The sequence below is a fragment of the Canis lupus genome, chromosome 12 (assembly GCF_048164855.1).
Source record: "Canis lupus baileyi chromosome 12, mCanLup2.hap1, whole genome shotgun sequence".
NCBI lineage: Eukaryota > Metazoa > Chordata > Mammalia > Carnivora > Canidae > Canis > Canis lupus.
In genome coordinates, this window is record NC_132849.1 from 53,869,213 (window position 1) to 53,888,350 (window position 19,138).

At 37.1% G+C, this 19,138-nt stretch overlaps 1 protein-coding gene across 3 annotated transcripts in view; it reads left to right on the forward strand.

Moving 5' to 3' along the window:
* Positions 1-19,138, forward strand: part of NBAS (NBAS subunit of NRZ tethering complex) — a 319,184-nt gene that overhangs the window by 65,548 nt on the left and 234,498 nt on the right. For all 3 annotated transcript variants that reach the window (XR_012004753.1, XM_072771031.1, XM_072771030.1), the window contains exons 12-16: positions 3,822-3,950; positions 13,962-14,025; positions 14,903-15,096; positions 16,283-16,540; positions 17,230-17,355. Coding sequence is in view for 2 of the 3 variants with exons in the window: in XM_072771031.1 (XP_072627132.1) it covers positions 3,822-3,950; positions 13,962-14,025; positions 14,903-15,096; positions 16,283-16,540; positions 17,230-17,355 (771 nt within the window). In the remaining variant the exon portion in view is untranslated. The remainder of the gene's footprint in view (positions 1-3,821; positions 3,951-13,961; positions 14,026-14,902; positions 15,097-16,282; positions 16,541-17,229; positions 17,356-19,138) is intronic.

Genomic DNA, 19,138 nt, shown 5'->3' on the forward strand with positions numbered 1-19,138 from the left:
ACCATTGAAAGAGTATGCTTTCCCCACTGTGTATTGTTGGCTCCTTTGTTGTAAATTAGTTGACTGTCTATGCATAGGTTTATTTCTGGGCCCTCTGTTCTATTCTACTGATCTTTGTGCCTGTTTTTATACCAATACAGTATTATTTTGATTACTATAGCTTTGTAACAATAGTTTGAAATCAAAGTATGATACCTACAGTTTTGTTCTTTCTTAAGTTTGCTTTGGCATCTTTGGGGACTTAGGGTCTTTTGTGGTACGGTACAAATTTTAGGATTATTCTATTTCTATGGAAAATACCATTTGAATTTTGGTAGAGATTGCATTGAACCTATAGGTCACTTTGGACATAATGGACATTTTAACAGTATTCTTTCAATCCATGAACATGGAATATCTTTCCATTTATTTGTGTTCAATTTATTTGACCAATGTTTTCTGGCTTTTCTTGTACAGATCTCTCACCTTCTTGGTTACGTTTATTCCTAAGTATTTTATTTTTTTGGATGCTAGTATAACTGCGATTGTTAATTTCTTTTTTATAATAGTGCACTGTTAGTGTATAGGAATGCAAGTGGTTTTTGTATGTTGATTTTTGTATCCTAAAGCTTTACTGAAATTGTTTATTCCTGCAGTTTTCCAGTGGAGTCTTTAGGATTTTCTATATATAATATCATGTCATCTGTAAAGAGACAGTTTTACTTCTTCCTTTCCAGTTCATGTGCTTTCTATTTATTTTCTTGCCTAATTGCTCTGGCTAGGATTTGCAGTACTATGTTGAATAAAATTGGCAAGAGTGGGCTTTCTTGTCTTGTTCTTGCTCTCAGAGAAAAAGCTTTCCACTTTTCACTGCCAAATTATATATTCTTGACATTCCAGCTGTTGTAATGATTGAAATGAACATGACATACATATTTGAGGAATCTGAAAGAAATTCAGACACATTTTAACCAAAGTAAAAATTATGGCTAAATTTTATTGCGTTTTGAGCTATTTAAGTCAAAAAGAAGACGAGAGAAGGATTATTCACTTATGCTGAGAAATCTTAATACAGTATGAGGAATTGCAGTTCGAAGGTTTGAGGTTTACTTTTATTGTGATGTGCAGTTGATTGAAAAACCATTTCCTCTTATTTCTGAGCACACACTCTGAAATTCTCTCCCTGGCCAACCAAAAATCATTCAGATTTCTAAATACCGCAGACTCTCTTCACAGAATTTAGCCTAGATTTTCTAACTGTGGCTTTAGGTCTTGTGTAACAGTTACTGTCAGGATAATAAATTATTCCCTGAGCCATAAATACTCTGTATGCTATGTGCACTCAGAAATGTTTCTACAAATAAGAGTTTTTATTTCATTAGGAAAACACCGTGTTTCTGAAGTAACATAGGTGACTTGTCTATTATGAGTGGCTATAATTCAGTTGCTACTGATAACCATATCTTCTCACTGTGCACATATATGAAAGTTAAACAGATAACTTGGGACTTGAAAGAAATGTATACTTAACGTATACATCTCATTGTCTGGGATCTGCTTTGAAAAACTCCAGGGGGAAAAAAATTCCCCAGCATATTGTAGTGACTCCAGGAGACTTGGTGAAACAAATGTGGAATATGGATATTTCTTTATAAGCTGGTTGTTGGGTCCATGGGTATTCATTGTACTATAATTTCTACTTTGGTGTGTCTGTAAGTGGAGATTTCTACAACAAAGTGCTTTAGAAAAAGGAGCGGTAAGTTTGCAGTGTAGATATCATAGTGTCAAATAAAACTAAGGGGATTTAAGAACCCACCAGGTTAAAAGCAAGTGGTAATATTTTAGTTAGTCTATTTACTGCTTAATATCTAGAAAGAAAAGAAGGAAGGTAAAGGAGAGAAGGATTAAAACAAAATAATTAAAACAAAAATTTTCATTCAGTGTTTTCTAGTTCACAGTGCTATTAAATTATTTATACACTATTATTTATTATTATTTATACACATTATTTATTACACTTTTTTCTTTTTTGTTAAAGAGATTCATAAACTCCCTATTTGCTTTCTTTCAGAACATTTTTAGGGGAGTTGGTTAATGAAGCATTTATAAAACCTGGGAGTTATCATACAGATCATTCATGACTAATTATGTAGGTGAGGAAAACAGTAAAGTATACTTGACCATGATTTCTCCCAGGGAGCATTCCTGTGGCTCCTGGAAAGGCCACGGCCCAGGGGAGGGCAGTGATGCCTGTGTAGTGGAAGTGACGTGGGTTGGCATTGAAGGCATCTAGTTCAGGTTCTGTGGTCTACACTTGAATGGTCTTCAGCAAGTGTCTTAACCCTTGGGATCTTGTTTCTTTCCCTATGAACTTTAAATGATGGGATGAAAGTTGTTGGAGGTGATGGAAATATGTGCTTGTGAGGTTCACCTTATGCCAAACTGTGGAGCCTGTTGACCAGAGTTGTGACTAGAAGATGTCAGGCTCTTCTGCTCGTGACCTCCTTTCCATCATAAAGGAGGGGATGGGGGAATATTTAACATTGTATTGGAAGTGCTTTTGTGTTTATTGCTTTTCTTTCTCTGGCTTTTGTATTTTAATCTTCCTTACATTTAATTCTGGCATTCTGGGTTAGACATGTTATATCCCGTTAAAGTGATTTTAGTCCTTAGGAAATTAGAGGATGCTAATCTTTTCATCTATCTACTCATCCAGAAATGTTTCTCACTTTCTGAAATCATGCTGTTTGTTTTTGATAGCTAATAATGCCTTAGTCATTGTAGACCTGAGGACTTAAACTCTTGTGTCTGTAGAGATCTGGTAGATAATGTGGTGAAGTGGGCCAGGTATAATTTCTGTTTTTTCAGTGTAGTGATATTTATTTTTCAGGCCTGTAGTTGACACCTGGCCTTAATCTTGGGGCTGTAACCAAGAATGATGGGGGCTTTGGCTAACTGGAAAGCTTATCACCATTTTAAGGGTGCATATGCTATGCAGTCCCACCTGATTATTGCCATGGGGGGTGGGGGCTGTGTTGCCAGATTTTCTAAATGTTAAGGACAAATTCGGGTGTAGGCAGGCAGGAGACATTTCTGCTTGTATGGTTTCTCTTGTGGTAACTGAGCAACCTGGTATTCTCATTAGGAAAGGACTGAGAGATTGTTTGGACGAGTAGGACTCTGTGTACTCTGAGGTTGGCAATGAAAAATCCATGTACTACAGAGTTTTTCTTTGCTGTAGCAACAGTTAAATTCCTCAGATTTACCAGGAAATCTGGAAAGTAAACACTCTTAGCAGTACTTAAATTAAGGAATGCATTTTCCCCTTTGCCTTCTTCTGTTCCTGCCACTGGTGGACCCTCTTTTCTGCCAATTTTCTCTTCCTCCTTTCCTTTTCCTTTTGTCCACATAGCATGAATTTGTGGCCTCTCTGTGAAAGAACCTTTTAGGCATTGTGTACTTACAGAATCTTGTGAAAATGACCCAAAATTCAGGAAATTCACAATCTGATCAGTATCAACACATAAGTGTTAATGAGAACTCATGGTAATTGATGTGATATAAAGGAGTATTTTTATAATGCTCACATACTTGAGTGTTCAGTTTTATGTTAATTATAACACTATGAAATAGATTTAAAAAAATTTCTTAAGGCTAAGTGTCCTGTTTCTGTTTGCTGGATGGAGCACATTTATAGTGTTATGAAGTTGTTGGAACCCTTAATTATGAGAGATGATTTATGACATGATCCCTCCTGAAGAGTGTTTTTAAATTCTGGAAGTTACTTCTATTCAGCTAGAAGTTCCTTGATCTGACATTAATGTAATATAATTATTGTATAGGATGGAATCTTTAAGATGAGCCTTTCTCCAGATGGGACCCTCCTTGCTGCCATTCACTTCTCAGGGAAACTAAGCATCTGGGCCATTCCATCTCTGAAGCAGCAAGGGGAATGGAATCAAAATGAGCAGGTATGTCTCTTGATTATTATTATTCTAAGAATGATTCTCACTTAAGGGTGAGTACTGACAATACTGATTTCATTTGGTTGATATTTTAATGTAGCAAACAGCTGTTATTTATTCTTACCATGCCAAAGCTGTAGTTAAAATTAGAATATTATCAATATAATAGGATAAATTAAGAACAGAGTAGCACTGTGTACTGACTTTAATTTGTAGGGCAATATAGTCTATATACTGAGTGTAATCTGTCCCCCAACCTCTTCTCTTTTCTCCTTTTCTCATTATAAAAATATAGAACGGAGTTATTAATTTTGTAGCAACAAGCAACTAATATGATGAAGGCTTCAGAATATTAAAGAATGCTTTAGAATACTAAATTCTTCCCACATCTTGCAACGCTAATATAATATTGGGCTTGTTTAAGGCTTCAAGGGAGTTCTCTTTTTCTCACTCAAAAGGTAGACAGTGAAGATACAGTCTGTTAATTTTTTAGTGTCTTGAAATGACACTCTTAAGAATGAACAGGTTCAGTTTAACAACAGATTCAGTATCTGTTATAATTTAAAATGCTGATGGGCAAATAAGGATTGCCCATAAATGATGTGTATTGTGATAGAGTGAAGATTTAAGGAAAAATTTTCTCAGTTATATACAACTTACATTCTCGATCTTTTATTCCTCTAATGACTGTTCAACATTTCAGCACATAACAGTCATACTTCCTCATTACTTTTTCTATAGGAATATCTTCTCACCAACTTTGGTGGATGATTTTGTGATTCCAAGATTGGAGTCTGAATGGATTGATGTCTTTTCTCAGAATTCTTTTTATTTTTATTTCACTGGTTAAACTGAGCTATTAAAAGAATTTTGAGGAGCAAAGAACATTTCATTATTCCCAGAATAGCAGAGGGAAAGAGAAACTGGCTCTTCATTTTCTTATGCTTTTCACAGATTTAAATTTGTTTTCGCTGTTCTTCAAGGTTTTTGTTTTTATACACAAGTTTGGGAAGGTTTTTTTTCCCCCCTTAGTTCCTACTCACCTTGAATTTAATTTGGTCCCCACATCTCTGCCACACTTTTCTCATTGGATCTAGATGTGTTCTAAACAGAAGAGTCACTCTTCAGTCTTCAACCTCAGTAGCTAAGTAAAAGGAATTCTTTCTCTCTTTCTTTGGAATTTATAGCTAACTTGATTTATATCTTCCCTCCAGAAGTGGAGTGGATCAACTCTACAACCACATATAGTTATGTGTTATACATAAATGATCTAAATGGTACCATGTAATTGTCGTGGTTATTGACATAGAGTGATAAATTCATCATTTGGGAAGACCCTTTTCTATTTATATATGTGAAATTTTACGTTTGGGCAATTTTTTTTCTCTTAAATTTACTAATTGCATTATTCATCTAATAGAAATACTGATGAAGTTTGAGGAACACTTAATATTTCATTTAGTTAGTATTCTAGAATGGCATACATGTGTAGTGCAAAGGATATTTAGTATTTAGACAAAATTCATTAGTATGCTTTTCCATTTACTGAATTTCTAGATACTCTTCTTTACTTGCAAGGATAAATTGCATTTATTATAGTCCTTACTGGCATGCACTCAACTTTTTAACTGGTTAGACATTATTTTGTCATTAGTTGCCAATCAATATCATTATACTTACCTAAATAGCTCATTAATGTTATTCATTAGATTTTTGTAATTATTCTATTAAAAGAGTTAAAAAATTGTTTAAAAAATTTGAATGACTAAATGTAAATATCTCAGTAGTTTGGAAAATGCCATCAGAAAAATAATGGAGTGGGTCAGTCGGTTAAGCCTATGACTCTTGATTTTGGCTCAGGTCATGATTTCAAGTCATGGGATCGAGCCCAAGTCTTGCTCTGTGTTCAGTGTGGAGTCTGCTTGTGACTCTCTCCCTCTACCTTGGCCCCTCCCTCCCTCTGAAATAAGTAAATAAGAGAGAAAGAGGTTTATGGTGGGTACAGTGAATTCGTGCCAGAAGTTGGTCTCCTGTGTTGTCCTAGGGAGGCTCTTTTGAATAAAAGTATCTTGAGAGTTTAGAAGGGCGGTTCATCAGGAATTGCTGAGGAGGGATGAGCTTCCATCTTGCCATTTGTGGTTCTTGTTTAGCATCCCCCAAATAGTGTATAGAGACCATCTGCTGATGCAGCTTGATCCTCAAGGTAGTTATATCTTTTATTACAAACTGACCAGTTTTTAGGGGCAATATATCTGTGTTTTTAGATTGGGTTGCTATAAATGCCCTTGGATGCTTGAGCAAACTAGAGAAATAACGGCTTTGAGGGCTCACAAAACTGAAAACCATGGACTGGTTGCCATTACCTTGGACATTTTGCAGATGATAGATTCCTTTGCTGAGGGAACAGTGGCTTAGTGAGAATTACTGGACCTAATCTTACCTTCATTGCTATTTCTACTGCTGCTTAGCATGCTACCTCCTTCCAGAGTTTATCCCATCCTGGGCTGGTGGCTGCCAACCCCTCTCTTTTCTTGCTGTAGCTCAGTACATGAGAAGACTTTTGCTGAATAGAATAGGTTTTGTGCTCTGAGACCTCTGCTCATTTTAGTCTGAAAATAAATTTTATCCAAGGCTGATAGCACATAAAGAATTTAGTTTCATCTGATCCTTTCTTTAAGATTCTAAGGTTATGGTCAAAATGCAAACTGATTTGTTTACTTGTCATCTCCTCTCATCTGATCATTATGCTGCTTCACACTTGCTTCCTGAACTTTTCCTCTCCCTGCTTTTGTCCAGCCCTTTCTACTATTCTTTCTGAAACTTTATTCCATCATAAACTCCTATGAGTCTTCATCATTTTCACAGAAAGAGCCCTCTGGTTTCTTTTGATATACTCATTTCAGGCTTATGTAGCTCAGTGAGATCACGGTTCATGTAGACAGTATTCTTGTAGCTTTTGCAAAATTTACTATAATAATAACCTCGGGTATTATTTATTGAACACTTATTTTGTCCCAGGTTTACCTAGCAAGTAAGCAGTAGAGTTGGGATTTGGTTTCATCTCTCTCTGAGTCAGAGGTACATGCTCTTTCCAGGACTCTGGGAAAATAAATACATTTTTAAAAAAGGTGGGAAAAACATATTTATTAGGTTTTTTAAAATTAGGCTTTATTTATTTATATCTTTAATAGAATAGAGAGAAATCCCTTTTCTCGGTGAATGTAACTCAGATTTCTTCAGCCTTCTCAGATGTGTTGAACTCTTGAGCCCCAGTTAGTGTGTAACGCCAAGAATTGGAGTAAATAATTGACAAAGCTTCTCACTGGGAAACCCTTGCATTTACAATAGATGTATACAGTATCTACGATGTACTGGGAAATTATGTGAGGATGGTAACTCTTTGTTCAGCAAAAAGAGTTTGAACAACTTTACTCTGCTTGAGTTTTTCTGCTTGAGTTTTTGACCTATGTCCTAGGAGTTTGTCACATTGGGTTGGCCATTTTGGGTTTGGATGTCCCTTTATGAAGGGAGTCATTGAAATTTAGTGTAGTATGGTAAGTGCTATAAACCTTGTATGTAACAATTCTGTAAGGAGGAAGCTGTTAACTATACTTATAATAATAATCATAAAATAATAGAGTACAAGTATTTACTGAATCTTTACCAAGTTCTAGAGTAGAAAATGCAGTAAGTCCTAGTGCTTGCCCTTAAGATGTTTATAATCTTGCAAGGGAAATTATAAACAAATCAACAAAGGAACATGTTAATATTATGAAGAGCTAAGCTCAAAGGAAGGATGCACAATCCAGTTGGTGGAGTTGGGGGGAAAGATCTTTGGGAGTAAGTAGCACTTGTGTAGTAAGGCTTGGCTATCCACCCGGAGTGATTGTGACCTATTTCAATTACTTCATTATAGTCTGAGTAAGTGAGAAACATTTTCATATTTTAATAGATGGGAGTAGTACTAAAAGAAGTAAACTTGTATCACTGCTCTTAGAATCAAGATTCTGGTTGGCCTCAGGTTCTCTGACCTCATAGGTTAAGCCTTTCTTTCAGAGTATCTTCTGTAGCTCTTATGTTGAGAGATGCTGACTTTTGTCTGCACCAGTTATGCACTAGTAATATACTAATGGAAAAAAAAGGGAGAGAGTCCACGCAGTTCATGCGAATGATACCTCCAGAGTTGGGCAGGTCATTGGGCAGAGACCTTGAAAATGTGAAATTATAAATAAGTCGTTTACCGAATATATTGGTGTCATTTTATGTACTCCTGGCTGACTGAGAAACCGTGCTCCTTTCTCATTCGTCCAGCAATAGTCAAGGGACCTTGGGTTGGCCAGGCAGGACAGGGCTCTGCCTCTCCTTATGGCTGTTCTAGGAAATGGACAAAGCAATGAGTTTGAAATAGATTATATGGTAATATATAGTGTATCATTTTAGCTAAAACATTGCCTGAGAAGAAACTGATGTTACTATTGCCTATACAACCTTAGCCTCTTTTATCAAATTGTGAATGCAGCTCATCTGAGGCCGCCTTCTTGTAATTTGCTACTTTATTAGTTTGTCATAATATGCTTTGTGTGATTGTGTATTTTCTCTTTAAAATCTAATGATTAAAGATAGTTGTGGAAATGCCTATTCTGATTTACTTCTATCCAGTTTTGAGTTGATTAAATACTTCAACTTTCATTGTCAATATGAAAATCCATCTGGCTAGAAATCTGTGAGTATTAAGTTTTGTTCATGTCTGGAATATAGTAAAATTGCTAAAGTGATTTTCATTTCAAACATTTCCCATATGTTATGTTTATATATTTCCATCTCACTTTTGGCCTTAATTTTTGTCTGAAGAAGTTTTATTATTTTTCTATTTGTACTTACTTAGATGAAATAGAAAAGATAAGTTTCATTTCTCACACAGTTTTATTTGCTCTTTGACACAATAGTAGCTATTGAACAAATTTTGTTAAATGGATCAATCAATGGAGGATAAGTGGGAAGATGACAGTTAATGTGATTAATCTTGATATAATCCACAGCTGTTTTTACAGCTTCACTCAACTGTGAGCTTCTGGAGAATAGACACTGACTATACATTTCTTCCATGGGGTCTAACATAGAGCTTGGCATATTAAATACTAATAAGTGTTTGTGGAATGAAAAAACATTTGACAGGTTGCTTTTATAAGCGGTTAGAGGCAGGGTCTTTGTTATATTTAGCTTCTAGCTGTTAAAAAGAAGCAACAAATAAATTCCTAAATCTGAAGAAAACATTACTGTCACCATGAGAGCCTTTCTATGCAAAATCTATCTAAGTATATTCTTAAGACATTCTCCTCTGAGCTACTGCTACACCATGAAGTGGGGGCACTTGAGGCTGTTTTTCAGACACAAGGCACATATTGTACAAAGCAGAGTGACATGGAGGTTGCTTCTCAGAATATATCAACATGGTACCAGGAGTGAGTACCCCTGGTGTGCTTTCACAGGGGGCATGGGTTCTTGGTGATCCTGCTCTCAAAGCACCAGCTACAGAGTGTAGATCAGATGTCCTAAAGTATGGCCAGATCACGGGTCCCCTCCTAGATAGAGTTATTAGGGTTGAAGTGTGGTAAGTCTGTCACAGTTTGAATAGTGTAAGGGAAGCAGTGGGAATATTAGCTTTGGAGGGGGGCAGGAGGTACCTCTTAATCTCCTTTATGTATTTTGCCCATTTTTCCCCACCCCCACAACTACCAGTTTATTCTCTATCTTTGAGTCGGTTTATATATTCTTCCTTTGTTTTGGGTTTTAGATTTCACATATAAATGAAATCGTACAATATTTGTCTTTCTTTGTCTGACTTGCTCCATTTAGCATAATACCCTCTAGGTCCATGCATGTTGCCACGCAAATAACAAGGTCTCATTCTTTTGTATGGCTGAGTAATGTTCCGTTATGTGTATAAACCACATCTTTTTTTAATCTCCTGTATCTATATCTTGGCTGTGGTAAATAATGTTGCAGTGAACATAGGGATTCATATATTGCTTAAAATTAATGTTTTTCTTTTCTTTCTTTGCTTTCTTTCATTTTCTGGTAAATAGTAGTGGAATTACTGGATCCTGTGATATTTCTAGTTTTAATTTTTTTTGAGGAAACTTCATACTGTTTCCTACAGTGATTGCACCAATTTACATTCCCACCAACAGTGCATGAGGATTTCTTTTTCTCCATGTCCTCATCAACACTAGTTATTTCTTGTTTCTTTTTTTTAGCCGTACTAGCTGGTGTGAGGTGATATCTCATTGTAGTGTTGATTTGCATTTCCCTGATGATCAGTGATGTTGAGCATCTTTTTATGTGTCTGTTGGCCATCTTTTTGTTGTGTTTGGAAAAGTGTCTATTCATGTTCTCTGCCCATTTTTAAATTAGACTATTTGGTTTTTTTGGTGTTGAGTTGTGTAAGCTCTTTATGTATTTTAGATACTAACTTCTTAGTGGATAAGCCATTTGCAAATAACTTCTCCCATTCACTAGGTTGCCTTTGTTGTGTGAAAAGCTTTTTATTTTGGGATAGTCTCAGTAGTTTCTTTCGCTTCTGTTTCCCTTGCCTAGGGAGACCAATCCAGAAATAGTTTGAATCCTATGAAGGGAAGCAGTAGGAATGTCAGCTTTGAGAGTGGTGAGGCATAAGCTGTCAGGTTGCTGGCAGACCACTTCTGCCTGAAGCAGATCATTTCATCAAACTTGCACATATTGTGAAGTTTAACATTTAGTTCACGTATCTAGAGTGAAACTGCTAGGTGTACTGCAAAGGTGATAGCATATAGTTAGGTGTATATCCAGAAGAATTTGAAACAGCTATTCAAACAAATACATTTACATACATGTTCTGAGCAGTACTTTTCACAACAGCCACAAGTGGAAAAAACTCAAAAGTCCATTAAAGCAAGGCTGGATAAATCCGTTACAGTAAATACCTACAATAGAATATTATTCAGACATAAAAATTAACAAAGTATTGCTACATGTTAAAGTGTGGATGTACCTTGAAAACATTATGCTACTGGGAAGAAGCCAAGACACTCTTGTGTCCTACAATTTATGTGTCATAGGAATTCATTGATGTGAAACATCTGGAACAGGTAAATCCATTTGAGGCAGAAAGCGGATTGGTAGCGCCTGGGACTTGGGGGGCAGAGGGAGTGGGAAGTAACTGTCTACTGGATAAGTGGTTTTATTCTGGATTGATAGAAATGCTTGGGAACTAAATAGAAGTGACAACACTGTGAACATACTAAATGCCACTGAACGTACATTTTAAAATGGTTAAATTACATTATGTGCATTTTAGCTCAACAACAACAAAATGACCTTGTGAAATCCCATTTTCTCCAGAACCCTAAGACAAGCAAAAATACAGATCATTAGAACTGATATCCTGTACTTTAAACTGACCTACCTTTTTTTTTTTTTTTTTTAGATTTATTTAATTATTTTAGAGAGGCAGAGAGAGCATGAGTGGAGGGAGGAGCAGAGGGATAGAATCCCAAGCAAACTCCCCACTGAGCAGGGAGCACAATGTGGGTCTTGATCCCACGGCCCATGAGATCATGACCTGACCCGAAACCAGTACTCAGATGCTTAACCAACTGAGGCACCCAGGTGCCTTTTCCTTTTTCTTGAATAAATTTAGTACTTTTTTTAGCCTGTGTACTTTTGTTCATGTTGTGTTCTCTGAGTGAAAGGTCTTCTTCCACGGATGTTCTGTGTCCAGAATTTATCCAAGTCTTATGGCACCAAGTGTAGCACTTTCTCTATACCTCTTTAACCCCCTTTGTCTTTCTTAAGCCCCTGTTCAAAATGATCTCTTCATCTTTTGATACCCCTGATGGGTTTTTAATCTATACCTCCTTTGGGGTAGTTATCAAATTTGAACTTGAGTTATAGTAAATTGTTTCTGTTTCTTAGCTCTCTGCCTGCTTGAGTTGTGAAACCTACAATATCTGATTTCTTTTCCCTCACACACAGTGTGAGTGGACAGCATTCATTGACTAAATAGCAGAAGAAACCACACTTTTTAGAGGGTGTAGGAATACTAGTACTAGGTCAACTAATTTACCTGTAGCTTAGGCATTGTAATTAGAGTGCAGCGACTTAAAAGATTAATTCAGCATTTAGCTACTATGACAGGTGAGCACAGTGATGGGTCTGGGAATATGAGGATGATGCTGACACAGCTGTGGATGCAAAAGGACATATCTTCACCTTGTGTTTAGAATTGAATTCGGAAGAGACACCCATTATTGAAGCAATCTGCATGGAATAGTCTAGTCCCAAAGTATCTGGAGGCTGACCCCCATAGACTAGCTTGTTCATGGTGGACCTTTTCATCATTGAATTTTTTTTTTTTTAAGATTTTATTTATTTGTTCATGAGAGACAGAGAGAGAGAGAGAGGTAGAGACATAGGCAGAGGGAGAAGCAGGCTCCATGCAGGGAGACCGATGTGGGACTCGATCCCAGGTCTCCAGGATCACACCCCAGGCTACAGGTGGTGCCAAACCACTGCACCACTGGGGCTGCCCTCATCATTGACTTTGATGAAGACAACCCCACCTTGAATTCTCAAAGTACTCATGCCAGTGAGAGGATTTCTGTTGAAATTTGTTTGAAGATTTCTTGTTAAATTTCATTGTGATCTTTATGTACTTAAATTTACCTAAGGCTGAACTATTACTGTTGTTGCTTTTGGGATTTAAAGCTTTACTTCCCTACTCCACTTGTGTACTCCAGAATGTGAGTACGGAGGCACACATGTCACCATATAAATAAATGGTAGTGTGCATGTGATGTTGTGGGAGCATGTATAGCCGATAATTCAGAGGGACTGGATATATCCAAAGTGCCCTATAAATGATCGAATAAGATTTCAATTTAGTTACTTTCAGTAATATATATCTTCTGGTATTCTAAGTCTTTGAAGGTTAATTATCTTTTTTATGATAAAATAAACCAGGACAATCTATTCTTCTTTTTGTTATATAAATAGGCTTTTATTGTAACTTTTTGGATAAACTTTAAAGAATTATATCTTCTGAATGATTTATCATAGTTATAGAGATCAGGAAGTTCTTTTAAGCCATGGAAAGAAGGATTAATTTTAATATCCTAAAGGGTTAGTCCCTGAGCAAATTGTTAATAAAACATATATTCTAGTTCTGTTACACTAGATGTAAAAGTACATTTTGACTATAGCATTATTTTTTTTAGGCTTAAAATTTCAGATAAATAGCCAAATGATTTTTTGCTGGCCTTTGCTTATACTGTTAAAATTCTGAAGATGAAATAATTAACAATGAGGCAAGAGGGTATCTGGCAGTGCCTTAATCTCAATTGTTTTTTGATATTTGAGATTCTAGAAGGTGGGCATGACATTATGTTCCATGGAATTAGAATATGAATGGATCAAGTTTGAGGATTGTATGGTTATATTTTTTTTACTTAGTAAGTTTTTAGTCCTAGGAAGTTAGAAGACAAGGAGGAGTTAGAAGGAAGCAGATGACGTAGGGGTTGAGAGTCTAGTTTTAGAGTTAGGGTGCCCAAGGCCTGGAGGGGTTACTCATCTCTCAGTAAGTTGTAGGAGTAGGACTTGCATCCAGGCCTGTGTTTATTTACAACAGCAGAACTGTTCTCCCAGAATGTAAGTGCATGTGTGTGAGAGAGTTGGTGCAGAACTATTGGCATATCCTGCTCTCATTTGTATTAACATTGCATGCTTGCTATTTTGCTGTTCTTAAGCATGCTGTTTTCCTCATTAAATTGAGCCACAGTAGTTGCATGTGCACATTTTAAGTGTAAGAACAAGATTATCCAGAGGAATAGATTTCTGCCAGGTATAATATAATGAAGAGGTCGAAGGATAGCATCATTTCCCTATTTTGTTACTTTAGAAAATCCATAGTTCTTGATGATGTTCTTATGATTTTCTTACATTCTTGTCTCAAGAAGTCCTGTGCATATTTTTTCTATTTAGCCAGGGTATGATGACCTTAATCCTGATTGGAGACTCTCTATTGAGAAGAGAAAAAAAATCAAAGGTGAGTTGTATGAACTAGGATAATTAAAACCTTAAGAGACTACTATTATATAATAAAAGTGCTCTTTAGGTGATATATCTAGGGAATGAATAAAAACCTTTTTTTACTGTCCAAGGTTTTACTGTTCTTTGATTGAGGCTCTGTAAAGTTAGACTGACACAAGACAGATTAACAGGAGAAAAATGAACAGAAGTTTCTAGCATGTACGTCAAGCTTACACATGGGGAGTACTGAGAAATGAGTTAACAAGGGTTGTTGGAAATTGGTTTTATTTATACAGCATCTTGGCATAGGAACAATACAATTACTAAGAGAAGTGACAAGATAAAGAAAAAGAACTTAGAGTTACTTAAATTTCTTTGTCTTAAAATATTTCTTATGTCAAAGTGGCATATTTTGAGGTAGTGGTCATGATCACCTTCACAAATTTAAGAGAAAATCAGCTTTGAAAACTATTATAGGTCTTTCTTCAATTTTTACTAAGAGTATAATTCTCTCATATTGTTTGAAAGGGGATGTGTGAGCATTTTCTAAAACCTTTTATAACCTTTATGATACGTACGCATTGTACACATCGCTTACTCTGTTGACAGTGGTGACATGTGTCTGTATATTCTTCATTTTTTGAGTGGAAAGACCAAAAACTATGTACTCCTGCATCTTTAGAGTTTTGGACTCTGATAAATTTTTGGCACTCAGACGTTTATTAAATAAATTACCATTTTGTAAAAATTTGGGTGATGGCTTACAATTTATTTTTTCTTACTTAACATGTTTAGGGCCCAAATATGGTTTTTAAATTGATCACTGGACTAAATGTGTTGTATTTAATCCACATTGACTGATGAATTTGTGTTGATTCCCTTTTCCCCATTAGATAGAGAGTCCTTCTACCCACTGATAGATGTAAATTGGTGGGCAGCCAATGCAGTGACTTTGGCTCGCTGCTCTGGTGCTTTGACGGTTTCTTCGGTGAAAACGTTGAAGAACTTACTGGGAAAATCCTGTGAGTGGTTCGAACCATCACCTCAAGTCACTGCTACCCATGATGGAGGATTTTTGAGTTTGGAGGTAAGGCTTTTCCTTTTGGAGCAGCTGATGTGTTGGAAAGTAAACATGCATTTCACCAAAAATCTAAACACCTGATTCTAATGTAAATATAATTTATTTAAATTTTTTTTAGTGATATGTGTCCATTTACTTATCTTTATTGAAGTACAGTTAAACATTTGATTTTTTTATAGTGTAGCTATTCCATTATCTACTCTTGTCCTTAAAAACAAAGACTTGGGATTGGAATCAGAGATTGAGTACAGTATAAGAAAGATCTATTGTTTAGTCAATTAAAAAACTTGCATTGTAGAAAACTGAAGAAAATTGAGTCATTTTGTTCTTTGTGAAGCATTTTATCTTCACTGACATGATAGTTTTTTTTTTCTTTTTCTTAGATTAGACATCTTAAAATGTTAAACGTATTTCTACTTAAATAGGGTCTTTAACAAACTATTTCCATGAACTTAAAAAATTCTGGTTCTTTTAGTAAAGAAAGCTTGTTTGTCTCCTGTCAAAAGACTTAAAAATAGAGGCTAGTAATTTAAAGTTACATTTTGGTCATTAAAAATTCTTATTCTAAGTATTTCAAGTGCAGATTCACAAGTATTTTTTTACCTTAGGGTTTGTTACTGAGTCTACAGATGTTACTTAAAAAGAAAACCATGGCTTAAAATTGAAGCCAACTCTGTTAAGTGTGGGAATGAAAGTTATCTTCAACAGTCAGGCTTTCAGACTCAGAAGTTTGTGAAGCTGTTAGACATTTTTTTTTTTTTTTTTTTTTTTTTAAGGGAGGATAGGCGGGAGAGCTATTGTCAGTAAAGCAAATAAATACCTTCATGTTTGTTTTCTAAGTAGATGAAAAAATCATATTTCTCTATAGCAGGTACAAAAATATCAAAAGTGAAGAAATTAGCATTCTTTTTATTTTCCTACAGTAATTGCCAGACATATATTTGGGAGATCATATTAATGAGCCATTATGAAAACAAGCTTTAGTTTTGGAGATTTGGAGCAGTGGATATTTCTGGAGCTGTTGATGTCTATACTTTTTGTTGTTGAGTTCCTTTGAAGTCTATTCTCTGTCTTCATCATTGTAGCTCATGTCATGCATCAAACCAGAGTAGAATTAAAAATATTTTTCTCATTGACTAAAGCTTGTCTGCAGTTCCTCACTACTGATTTAACATTTCCTTTTTCAATTTAGTGTGAGATTAAACTTGCCCCCAAACGATCTCGTTTGGAGACTAGGGGTGGAGATGAAGATGAAGGGGAAGAGGATTCTGATTCTGATCAGGAAGTGTCTGCCAAGGCTCGCTACTTCGGCTACATAAAACAGGGTCTGTACCTGGTGACGGAAATGGAGCGATTTGCACCTCCACGCAAACGCCCACGAACCATTACTAAAAACTACCGCCTTGTGAGTTTGCGCTCCACGACTCCAGAGGAGCTTTATCAGAGGAAGGTGAGGGAGCATCCTATCAGCATCAAAGTTCACAAGCATCCAGATTTTATTTCAATGAGAAAAAACTAATTTTTTTAAATACACAAATTTAAAGAGGGATTGCCCTATCATTGACATGTTAAGAAGTATCACTATTATAGTTTTTGAAAATAGTGCTGGCTTTTGTGCCTGAGGAATCAAAATAAAAACAATGGATGGCTGATGAGTTCACTTAGACTGTCCCCTTGTGGCTTAGCCAGGTTTCTTGCCCTTCACCTGGCCTTCCACTCTCACCTTATCTTGGTAAGTGCAGCTGTCTGCTCAGACTACAGACCGTGAGGGAGGAAGTGTGGGCTTGCTTTCCAGGGAAACAGATTTAATCCACACTGAGCATTCTAGTTATTTGTGCGGTTCCTGCAGTGTCCCGGTTGAGCTCTGGACTAGGAGTCAGGCTGTGCGCACTCCTTTCCTGGTTTTGCCTTTATTTTACTCTCTAAATGTGGGTATTTCCACTGTCCCTCAGCTCTGTTGAGTGTGGAAAGAAATACTTGATCTGTCTGCCCCTTAACAACTGTGGTTTGGGACCACAACGCACATGTGAATAGTTAGGAATGCTGTAGAGGTTAAGTGATTATAGTCATCCATCACATCATTCTGGTTACACCGTGGATGGTTCAATAATGTTCCTGTTCCCATTTCCTTGTCCCAAGATTGAAAGTGAAGAATATGAGGAAGCCTTGACTCTGGCACAGACCTATGGCCTGGATACTGATCTAGTGTATCAGAGGCAGTGGAGGAAGTCAGTGGTCAACATTGCTTCAATTCAGAATTACTTGGTATGTATTTTTGGGGACATGGTGAAATTCAAATGTATGGAACATTGTTTTGGTTATAGGGCTTGTATTGGAGCATTTTATATTGCTGATATGTCTAAAGCCAAAGTATGTTTTATTCAACCCAGGGACGTTCTCCTATCTGGTTGTATTGACTTTGTAGCTGGACTTTGGTGCTGAAGATGTGTGAACAATAGTCACTGATAAACCAGCTAACTACCTGATTTTGGCTTAATCCTTTCTCTTTTTCCACTTCAGTTACCTTTCTTCACCTACGTCATTCATGGTTCACTCAGGAGCCAGAAACTGCCTAGTAATTTGACCAGGGGAAGTTTTAATATGCAGCGTTACTTTCTAGTGGGATTTACTATAAAGGGGTAAAGAGAACACTAAGGAATACTCTAGGGCTGACGGAGCACACCCAAGGAGGGAGCAAGCTGACTTGGAAGGGAAGCCTCCTTCCTGAAGCTGGAATTCAGACCTCAGTGCGCTTTGAAGGAGTGGCTGTGGCACATTGGCTGGAAGAGCTCTTTGGGATGCCTCGGGCGGGGGCTAGTTCTTGGTTTTCAAGGTTGGCAAGCAGGAAAAAGTGGGATGGGCAAGCTGGTGCCTGTAGCTAGGGTGCCCTGGTAAGCTGATATTGGGGGTCGGAAGACCTCGGATAAGGAACCATGGCTAGGACTGAAAGGAAAAAACTCCTACTCTGCAGGTGGGCATGGTGTAGGAAGAGCTCCCCCACCTCCAGGTGCCTGGGGGATTCACTGGGAAGGAATCTGCCCATGGGAGTAACAGCTGAAATTCAGTGGGAAGTTGTGTTCAGTGGGATTAAGGGGGAAAGCAGGCATCTTTGGATGTTTCCTACAAGCGTTGTTAGCTGCTAAGTCATAGAAACCAGAAGTTTAGAACCTGAGCACACAGGACTTCGACACCGGAGGCTTTCCTCTGCAGTGGCCCTCCAGTGCCCTCTCTTGGTGAAGTGTAGTATTCTGTCATTCGCAAAATGGAAATGTTGTCGGTCTCCTAACTGGAAGTGGAGAGAACTTTTGAAGCTGAGAGGCAATAGATAAGTGACATATTGAGCTTGCCAAATTCTCCTTCTTTTTTTAAATCTTACACTTGGATTCCTCCTGTTCCCTGGATTAAGTTTATTCCTTCTTATTTTTAAAAAAATATTTAAAAAAAATTATTCATGAGAGACACAGAGAGGCAGAGACACAGGCAGAGGGAGAAGCAGGCTCCACGCAGGGAACCTGATGTGGGACTTGATCCCGGGACCCCAGGATCATGACCTGAGCCAAAGGCAGACGCTCAACGGCTGAGCTACCCAGGCGTCCCTGTATGTTACTTTATTTTATTTTCAATAAAACACACCTATGAGGTCAACCCGAGTTAGAATCAGCATCCCACTTTGTCAGACTTGGAGGGTTCTGCACTTCCCCGCAAGCCCCGAGTGTACCATCAATCACTGAGCCACCCAGGGATCCCCAGGTTAAATTTCGTACATAGCCTGTGTACTGGGACCCCCAGGCACTTTATGAGGATGCAGCTGGATTTATGGCATGCTTTAAAGAGGGCATGACTTCTCATGTGACATTTAAGAAGGAAAAAGGCTCTGCATTTAGGAAGACCTAAGAAGTGTTGGGGAATGTTCATAGTTGTTTTCCATAAAATTCATGTGCACAATAATTAAAAATAACATAATCTGAAAAAATTGTAAGAAAGAAGTTGATGCTACAACCAAATTGGGAGATAAACAGTTAACAAGTGAGACACCGGAGAAGAGAAA